The sequence below is a fragment of the Phocoena sinus genome, chromosome 13 (genome assembly GCF_008692025.1).
Source record: "Phocoena sinus isolate mPhoSin1 chromosome 13, mPhoSin1.pri, whole genome shotgun sequence".
Lineage (NCBI taxonomy): Eukaryota > Metazoa > Chordata > Mammalia > Artiodactyla > Phocoenidae > Phocoena > Phocoena sinus.
The window spans coordinates 65,455,632-65,465,345 of NC_045775.1; the positions used below are offsets into that span (position 1 = coordinate 65,455,632).

The 9,714-nt window shown below is 44.3% G+C and overlaps 1 protein-coding gene across 1 annotated transcript; it reads right to left on the minus strand.

Moving 5' to 3' along the window:
• Positions 1–527: 527 nt before the first annotated feature.
• LOC116764043 (uncharacterized protein C2orf78-like) lies at positions 528–9,380 on the minus strand. Its single transcript, XM_032652258.1, is given in 7 exon segments — positions 528–925; positions 928–1,384; positions 3,334–4,020; positions 4,022–4,389; positions 5,669–6,025; positions 6,028–6,414; positions 9,281–9,380. Coding segments are annotated over 7 exon segments (2,754 nt in total).
• Between the last annotated feature and the right edge of the window lie 334 nt (positions 9,381–9,714).

Sequence of the window (9,714 nt, forward strand, 5' to 3'; positions counted from 1 at the left end):
AAATACCTATCTGGTGGTTGTGAGACTTAAGGCCAACCTCTCCAAGAGAGTTTTTCTATTTCTCCTAGTAAACCTAGACTCACCTTCTGTCATCTTCAACTCTACTCAAATTTTGTTCTTTCACCCCTGACCACTGACCCTGCTTTTTACTTCTGCCATTTCATCCTCACTCCTGCTTCCTTTCATAAATCCATAAATGTCTTTTGGCCTTCCTAGCCCTGGGCCAAGTTCCTTTCTCTTTCCTCAGTTTTTACCCCTTTCCTTCATTCTCCCATCTAACTTTCAGTCATTCCTTTCTCATGCAGACTTTGATTCCAACCCCATCAAAAAACAAAAAAAAAAAAAAAACACACCACAGGTAGCATCTCAAAATTCAAAAGTTTTATTACCTATTAATTCTATTACATGTATTTATTCAGTTTTATTGTTTTAAAATATATCAAAATAAATAGAGAAATTTATACCTATCTTACTGTATATGGAAGAGCAGCTGGTCCCCAAGGTGGCACCAACACTGCTAGCAGCTCTTACTTTACATATCCATAGTAGTCAGCAATTTCCATTTCTTTTTTCCTCTCAATGAAAAATTGCAGTTTCCCCAAAGAGGTGTATTTGGCAGCATTGTAACGTTCTTGTTGAGCCCGTCTCTTCATGGCCTCCCGCTCTGGCCTCTGCTCTTGTTCGATGGGCTTTGACATTACTGGCTCAGGAACATTGGGTTCCCTCCATGGAACTGGTTGCTCGCTGAAGTCTTGGAGTAGAAATGGGGTTTGGAGCTTGGGTGGGGACTGGCGCTTAGTCACAGCAGGGGGAACAGGCTCCCGCTGGAGAGAAGTGCAAGATGAAGTTTTGTAGGGTGCAGGCCTAGCAGCAGCAGACTGAGGGACACTAGGCTGGGTATGGTCGGTCCAACGCGGTTGGGTTGGTTAGTCATAGTTGGCTGAGATGGTTTGGCAGGACCCGGCAAAGAGGCAGGAGCTGGCTGGGATGAACTCACTGCAGGAGGTTGAGCTGAGTTAGTAGAAGCAAGCTGGGCACGGTCAGCCACAGCAGGCCAATGAGAGGACAGAGACTGTGGCCTCCGAGGAGCAGGTCGAGCTTGAGGCTTGTCCCAGGCAGAAAACGGCAGAGGTATCAACTTGACCTTCCCAGGAGGCGGCAGCTCATACTGGGATGGAGATGGACACTCTTTTTCAGCACTGCTGTCTAGTTTCTGGGCTTCGACTTGAGTTTTCTCAGGACTCTTACCCTCACGTGGGGTATGCCACCATGGCTGGATAGCTGGGGGTGCCTGGGGGTGTTTAGGGTTGCTTGAATTTCCCAAGACCCGACAGGAAGAGAGCCCAGTTTTCTTATCATTCTCCTCCCCCAGTGCATGAAAAACCTTCACAGACCCCAGCCTGCACATGCCTAGGGGGGTTCGAGGCTTTTTAAAGTTCTCTTGCATAAGCTTAGTTTGCTGCTTCTTTCATTTCGTCTGGGGAATTTTTGTCCTCTCTTCTGCCTTGACTTTGTTCCCTGGCTGCTTATTCTCTTCAGCCTTCTTCCTTCCTCTGGTCCTTGTGGTCCTTTCCTGCCCATGGCTCTTCGTTTTGCTGATTACACAGAGGCCCTACTTCCTGTGTAAGACACAGAGCCATAGGATTGCAGGCAGGAACCAAGTTCTCCATACAATAGAGACCCCTATGTGCCTTGGTTATAGTAGCATACCTGGCTTCCTTCCTGGTAGGGAAGTGACAGGCTGTGTCCCTGATCTGGAATTTGAGATGGTGTTCCCTGAGCAAGCCTGGCAGAAAGTGATGGATATAGAGGGACCATGTTATTAGTGTCTGCAGTTTTATCATACTGGGCTGCCATAAACATGGATGAAGCAGCTGTGTGCTGGTCAGTGACTGCCAGAGTCAAGTCTCTGAGTGAAGGAGAATTCTTTTCAGTGCTTCCTGTGATGTCCCAGTCAAGAACACCCAGATAGGAAGCAGCTGAAGTGGAGGTCTGGCTCTGGTCAGTAACTCCAGATAACATAGTTGTGCTAGACTGTTGGTGAAGGTAGGCGCTACCCATGAGTGTCTGGACAGAGGTACCAGTAGCTGATGCCGAACTGACGGCAGGAGCAGAGACTCTGGAGAAGTTGCAGACACTTCCTGTTAGGGAAGGTGCGTTGCTCACCCCAGGAAGAGAGTGCTGCAGAGAATTCAGAGTTCCAAGCAGAGATGGATTTTGGAAATTTTCTGTAAGAACAGGAGGGTAATGAAAAAATCAGGGAGATTGATACATTCTCACTGTGTTTGAGGAACAGCATTATCTTAAGGTTCTTGCTATCCGGACACCTGTAATGTCAGTACTTACTGAGAAACCAAAAATCAGACCGTTATGATGGTTGCAAGGACTGAGCCGTTTTACACTCTTCTGTATTAGCTGCCTGTGCTCCCATGTTGGACACAGATGGGCAGAAGACCCAAGTGGTACGGCTCAGACATTGCTCTCTAGGCTGGAAGCAACCTTCTCCCTGCCCTGTCTTTCCCTTCAGCCTGCACTAGTATGGACTTCTATGCTGTTTCGTAGACTGGAAGCATTTTAGAACTAGGAGGTCCTTAGAGAACTTCTATTTTCACAGTCTCATTTCATGAGGAAGGAAACCAAGGCTCAGAGAGGTCGGGTTGACTTGTTCAAGTTCTCTCATTATGTTAGCATCCTTACCAGGTTTCAGAACCTAAGTATCCGGACTTGCTTGCCAGGACACTACTCTGAGCATGATACTGCCAGAAAGCAGAAGAAATAGAACTTATAATATAGGCATTTTTTTTGTCCGTTAGAAAACAGTACGGCTATTACCATTGTAATCTTCAGTGTCTTACTTTGCTTGTGCAGTTCTCACGCTATTACCTAGGGTTCACATATAGCTCAGTCCAACCGGTAAATTTAAAGAGTCACTTTTACCCACTTCAATCCTGGAGGTTGAGCTGAGTTAGTAGAAGCAGGCTGGGCACAGTCAGCCACAGCAGGCCGATGTGAGGCCAGAGACTGTGGCCTCCGAGCAGCAGGTCAAGCTTGAGGCTTGTCCCAGGCAGAAAACGCCAGAGGTATCAACTTGACCTTCCCAGGAGGCGGCAGCTCATACTGGGATGGAGATGGACACTCTTTTTCAGCTCTGCTGTCTGGTTGCTGGGCTTCGATTTGAGTTTTCTCAGGACTCTTACCCTCACTTGGGGTATGCCTCCATGGCTGGATAGCTGGGGGTGCCTGGGGGTGTTTAGGGTTGCTTGAATTTCCCAAGACCCGACAGGAAGAGAGCCCAGTTTTCTTATCATTCTCCTCCCCCAGTGCATGAAAAACCTTCACAGGCTCCAGCATGCGCATGCCTAGGGAGGTTCGAGGCTTTTTAAAGTTCTCTTGGATAAGCCCAGTTTGCTGCTTTCGCTTCGTCTGGGGAATTGTTGGCTTCTCTTCTGCCTTGACTTTGTTCCCTGACTGCTTATTCTCTTCAGCCTTCTTCCTTCCTCTGGTCCTTGTGGTCCTTTCCTGCCCATGGCTCTTCGTTTTGCTGATCTTTCTGGATGCAGCTTTCTGAGGTTTGCCTTTGGAATGCTTGGCCGTGTTCACAGGAGCCCTGTCACTGACTGCAGCATGGCATACAAGCACTTCTCCCCCTAACAGGCACGCTGGATTTTTTGGCTGGATTTTGGCCTTGGGAGCACCACTGATAGGCTCAGAGGCTTTATGTTTGTTCTTCCTGCGTTGAGCAGAGGGAACCTTTATGACACTTGGCTTTTCCTGCACCTGATTCACCTCAATGGCTCTGGTGTCTTTGGCTTTGATCACGTTGGGACCTTTGGATTGATCAAGATCTTTCAAAGAATAAAAGAGCTGGGGAAGGTGAATATCCTCTGCCAGTGTAGTAACGTCTGCAAAACCACTGCGAGATTCCATCCCATTTTCAAGTGTGCCTACGTCCTCAAGATTCAGGCTGTTCTTTCCCCGATCAGCATTTTCAGAACCGGGCTGCTCCTCTTGGCTGAGGGGATGCATCAGTGCAGGCCAGGAGCTGGTGAATATCAGGGATTTCTAAAGGGAGTAGTGGAGGCTCTTGGTTTTCTCTTGGGATCCGGTAGGCATCCAGAGGCTTTGAAAGCTTGGTTTTAATATCCTCCAAGTGCTCACTCTCTATTTGTCCCTGGCTTGGAGCTGGAGGCAGGGCCAGGAGACTACTGGCACTCTGGACTGGAGCTGTCCCTGAAATGTCCCCAAGTTCAGGTGGTGGGTTACTCTCAAGTATCTGAATATTTCTGCTCCTGCAGGACCTGGGGAGTTCTTGAGTTTGTGTCACACAAGATGTCTGGCTTGGAGGTTGAAATCCCAGGGAATTTTTCATCACCAGGGAAGTCTCCATCCCTACAAAGCAATCCAGGTAGAAGTCAGTCCCTGGTAAGTGAGATGCTCCCCTTAAACACCAACACAGCAATCATGTACCTTTCAAGGTACATGATTGCTGTGTTGGTGTTTAGGGGCAAGATGGACAAGGCATTTCTAGTAACTCTTCTTAAGGATCACGGACACTGCCCTATGCTACGAGATAATGGGTGACTGTTGGAATTCTTACTGGTGATCATTTCATTTCACCGATTCTTGGCTTTCTTTGTATTTCATAGGATTGTTAAAAGTCAAATAAAAAATGAGTCTTATTTTTTAAAGAAATGAACTGTTTCACAAAGCCTAGCATTCTCATATAGAGTCCTTTCAATTCTCCCCACTTTCCTGAGAGGCTAAGAACACTTCACACCATGAACTAGGAGAGGGAGTAGAGCCCTTCCTGATGAAATATATAAACAAAGACAGAGTCTTAGCCTGCTTGCTCTGGACAGAATCCCAGACCACAAGGTCTTAAATCCTGGTATAAATTAGGGAAGTGAGGACAGTTAAACTGGCACTATGACAGCAAGAGTTGTGAAACAGCTTCCAAAGAGACTGTAGCAGTAGATCAGGGAAGGGAGTGTTACAGTGTGGTAGTACAGGGGGAATGATCGGCTACAGCAGTGAAAAATGTGGTCCCTATTGGTATGCTCTCGGGGTTCTTGTACATGTAGCATAGATGACCTTTAGAGTGTCCCTCCCACCTTCCCCCCTGCATTAGGTGTTCTTTTTTAAAATTAGTTTTTATTTATTTTTTTTTTGAACTTATTTATTTTATGTATGTACTTTTTGGGCTGCACTGGGTCTTCATTTCTGTGCACGGGCTTTCTCTAGTTGTGGCTAGCGGGGCCTACTCTTGGTTGCGGTGTGCGGGCTTCTCATTGTGGTGGCTTCTCTTGCTGCGGAGCACGGGCTCTAGGCGCGTGGGCTTCAGTAGTTGTGGCTCACGGGCTCTAGAATGCAGGCTCAGTAGTTGTGGCTCATGGGCTTAGTTGGTCCACGGCCTGGGAGATCTTCCCTGACTAGGGCTCAAACCCATGTTCCCTGCATTGGCAGGCGGATTTTTAACCACTGCACCACCAGGGAAGCCCTAGGTGTTCTTATATAGAATCTAAAACCAGAGAGCCCTGAGCGAAGGTAGTGGTTATTAAAGGCTCAGGATCTAAATTCTACCTGTCTGTACACCACTTCACAGCTGTAGATTTGACCCCATTTTTGAATGCTGACCTCATTGTTCAACTTTCTTGCTGTTTGTACTCACCTTGAAAACTTGTTTCTGTGATGGCTTGAGCAGACACAGGGTAGTAGATTCCAGAGGTGGAAGCTGGTGGTTGGATATTTGTGGGCTGAATCTCCTTTAGTACCATAACCACTTCTGGTTGCACAGGGGCACTACTTCCTGTGTATGACACAGAGCCATAGGATTGCAGGCAGGAACCAAGTTCTCCATACAGTAGAGACCCCAATGTGCCTTGGTTATAGTAGCATACCTGGCTTCCTTCCTGGTAGGGAAGTGACAGGCTGTGTCCCTGGTTTGGAATCTGAGATGGTGGTCCCTGAGCAAGCCTGGCAGAAAGTGATGGATATAGAGGGACCATGTTATTGGTTTCTGCAGTTTATCATACTGGGCTGCCATAAACATGGAGGAAGCAGCTGTGTGCTGGTCAGTGACTGCCAGAGTCAAGTCTCCGAGTGAAGGAGAATTCTTTTCAGTGCTTCCTGTGATGTCCCAGTCAAGAACACCCAGATAGGAAGCAGCTGAAGTGGAGGTCTGGCTCTGGTCAGCAACTCCAGATAACATAGTTGTGCTAGACTGTTGGTGAAGGTAGGCGCTACCCATGAGTGTGTGGAAAGAGGTACCAGTAGCTGATGCCGAACTGACGGCAGGAGCAGAGACTCTGGAGAAGTTGCAGACACTTCCTGTTAGGGAAGGTGCGTTGCTCACCCCAGGAAGAGAGTGCTGCAGAGAATTCAGAGTTCCAAGCAGAGATGGATTTTGGAAATTTTCTTTGAGAACAAGAGGGTAATGAAAAAATCAGGGAGATTGATACATTCTCACTGTGTTTGAGGAACAGCATTATCTTAAGGTTCTTGCTATCCGGACACCTGTAATGTCAGTACTTACTGAGAAACCAAAAATCAGACCGTTATGATGGTTGCAAGGACTGAGCCGTTTTACACTCTTCTGTATTAGCTGCCTGTGCTCCCATGTTGGACACAGATGGGCAGAAGACCCAAGTGGTATGATTCAGACATTGCTCTCTAGGCTGGAAGCAACCTTCTCCCTGCCCTGTCTTTCCCTTCAGCCTGCACTAGTATGGACTTCTATGCTGTTTTGTAGACTGGAAGCATTTTAGAACTAGGAGGTTCTTATAGAACTTCTATTTTCACAGTCTCATTTCATGAGGAAAGAAACTGAGGCTCAGAGAGGTGGAGTTGACTTGTTCAAGTTCTCTCATTATGTTAGTGTCCTCACCAGGTTTCAGAACCTAAGTATCCAGACTTCCTTGCCAGGACACTACTCTGAGCTTGATACTGCCAGAAAGCGGGAGAAATAGAATTTATAGGCATTTTTTTTTGTCCGTTAGAAAATAGTACGGCTATTACCATTGTAATCTTCAGTGTCTCACTTTGCTTGTGCAGTTCTCACGCTATTACCTAGAGTTCACATATAGCTCAGTCCAACCGGTAAATTTAAAGAATCACTTTTACCCTCCTCAAGCCTGGTTTCTCATCCCACCTCAAAATGTTTACCCGAAAGCAAATTTCTTAAGTTCTTTTGGAAAGAAAAACGTTATCTGATTACTTCAGATTACTCATCTGTAAAGTGGTTATAACAGCACCACCAATAATAATAGCAGTAATAATTAATACATGAATAAGCTGATATATAGCGTATGATTTATATGGAGGAAGATACAATAAGTTCTAGAAAGACAAAGAAATATCATGAAAAACATATTACATAACGTAAAAGAAATACATAGTTATGAAAACTGGGGTATGTGGCAAGTGTCAAAGCATAATGAGTTTACTAACAAATGACATTCTGTACCATACATGCAATATTATGAAAGTGAATTTTGCCCACTGTATTTTAGTGAATACTATTAACCAAAAAACACGATAGAAGGTGATTTTGAATGAATTCCTAGCCAGTACATACAGACAGGGAAGATATATCAGTAAAAATGCATAACAAACAACAAAATTCAATCAGTGTGAATGTATACATAGCCACAACATATGCAGACAAGTATTTCAAAGAAAACTGGTACAAAGCAGACAGCAAAATAATAAGTGTAAAAGAATTTCATTATTGTGCCCATTCATATTTTTACCCAGCAAGTAACAGGTATTCAGCCTGGTAGAAATATAGTTCAAAGAATAGAAATATATAATAAGCAGAAAGGAAGCTTAAAAAGTATCAAGAAGGTTTTTGTATTTATTCTAGAACTTACATTATCTTATTATCTTCAACATCCAAGAAGATGACATCCCAAAACCTAAAAAAAAAATCATCACTAGAATCCAATTAAAAAAGATTTTCAAATGTAAGGACATCGAAAGGACTCCACAATATTGTTCTAGATAAATGTAGAATTTTTTTTTTATTTTTATTTTTTTGCCGCACCACGTGGCCCTGGCAGTGAAAGCACTGAGTCCTAACCACTGGACCGCCAGTGAATTCCCTCAATGTGGAATTAGAGATGTGGGGCTTGAATTTTTCTTTTTCTTCTTAGGTAGCTAAGATCTAAAAACGAACGATGGCTGTTGATCAATGTGCTCTCTGTGTTAGGAAGGAAAGAACTGTAAAGATGAAAAGCAACCTTGCCTTAGAACCTACATATCACACAAAGGATATAGTTCTTCTGATTCAATTTCGAAGATATCATTTAAAATTTTTAATTGGTAAAACGTCTACATAGTTTAAAAATTAGAATCAAACATTGAAAATCAGACCCCTAGATAACCACTTTGGTCTCTTGTATATAGGAAGCATCATTTCCAGGACATATTTCTACAATGTTTACATTCAAAACTGGCAGGTGCCAACTGTATTCAGAGAGGCAATAAAAGAGAAAACACTGAGTATGACTTTCCTGGTAAGCTGCCTTTCCTGGTGATGCCCTGTTCTGTCCTTACTTTCCTTTTAGTCTGTTAAAATAAGGATTTGCTACAATCAACTTTGTTTTGCCCTGCTCTGAGCAGAATTCACTCTATGCTCTTTCTGCTTTAATTTAAAATCTTTGGTTCCCATCAACATTCCATTGCAAACTACGTTTTTCTTGAGAGCTCCTGTATGCTTTCCCTCTTCATTCTTATTTTTTTATCCTATCTCTTGGTTCCTGTTGGCCTGTGCTGATGAAAACAATCCTAAACTTCCTTACGTTTGACTCTGTGCCTCCCTATAGCCCAGTACTCTCCATCCTCTCTCCCTATTTTCTCTTTTCAACTAGTCGAAATATTAGTGGAGGGAGACCATTAGAGATGAAACATCTTGCTATATATTGCTAGTTTTCTATGTCACCTGTCTCTTCTATGTTTCTGTTGAAACACTCTTGAGAAGGCTCTGATTTCATTTTCTACATGGGTACCCTTTAAGCCTCAATATTGGGAACAAAAGGGATCAGAGTGATCAACCAATGTAGTGTCCTAACGTAACAGATAAGGAAAAAATCAGGCTTTGCGAGACAGTCAATGATTTGTCCAAAGTCACACAGATAGTAAATGCCAAAGTCAAAACTGAAATTAGGTCTCCAGACTTCTAGTTCAGTACTTTCCCTCATTATTCCATGCTATTTTGAATCTACTAGTAAATTTAGGGGCAAAATAAATCTAACGAAAAACTTTAAAAAGTTTCTTTTCTTACCTGATGTGGTCAGAGAAGAAGAGAAAACATCAACTGCAGATACAAGGGATGAGGAGACAACACCAGAGGATGTCTGAGTGGCTGCAGCTGAACGGCGCATGTGTCCAGTACAAAGGTCACTGGTTACTGGTCACTGGTCACTGGTCACCGGTCACTTGTGATGATCCAAATTTATTTACAGACAAGTCCACGGAAACCCTTAGACTCTACCAAGTGGTAGTAGGCTTGGTAGGAGAATGATGTCACAAGGCAGGCAGTTTCAAGGTATGAGATAGCCAATAGGGAGGTCCGATCCCCAACAGGAAGGCGGGGTTGGTTGGAGAGAGTGTAGGAGAGCTAAAACAACACCTACATTTCTGAGCTCTGGGGAGGAAATCCTAGAAGACAGATTTACCTCCCCCAGGCTCTTACATTAGGGAAATCGTTGCAACATT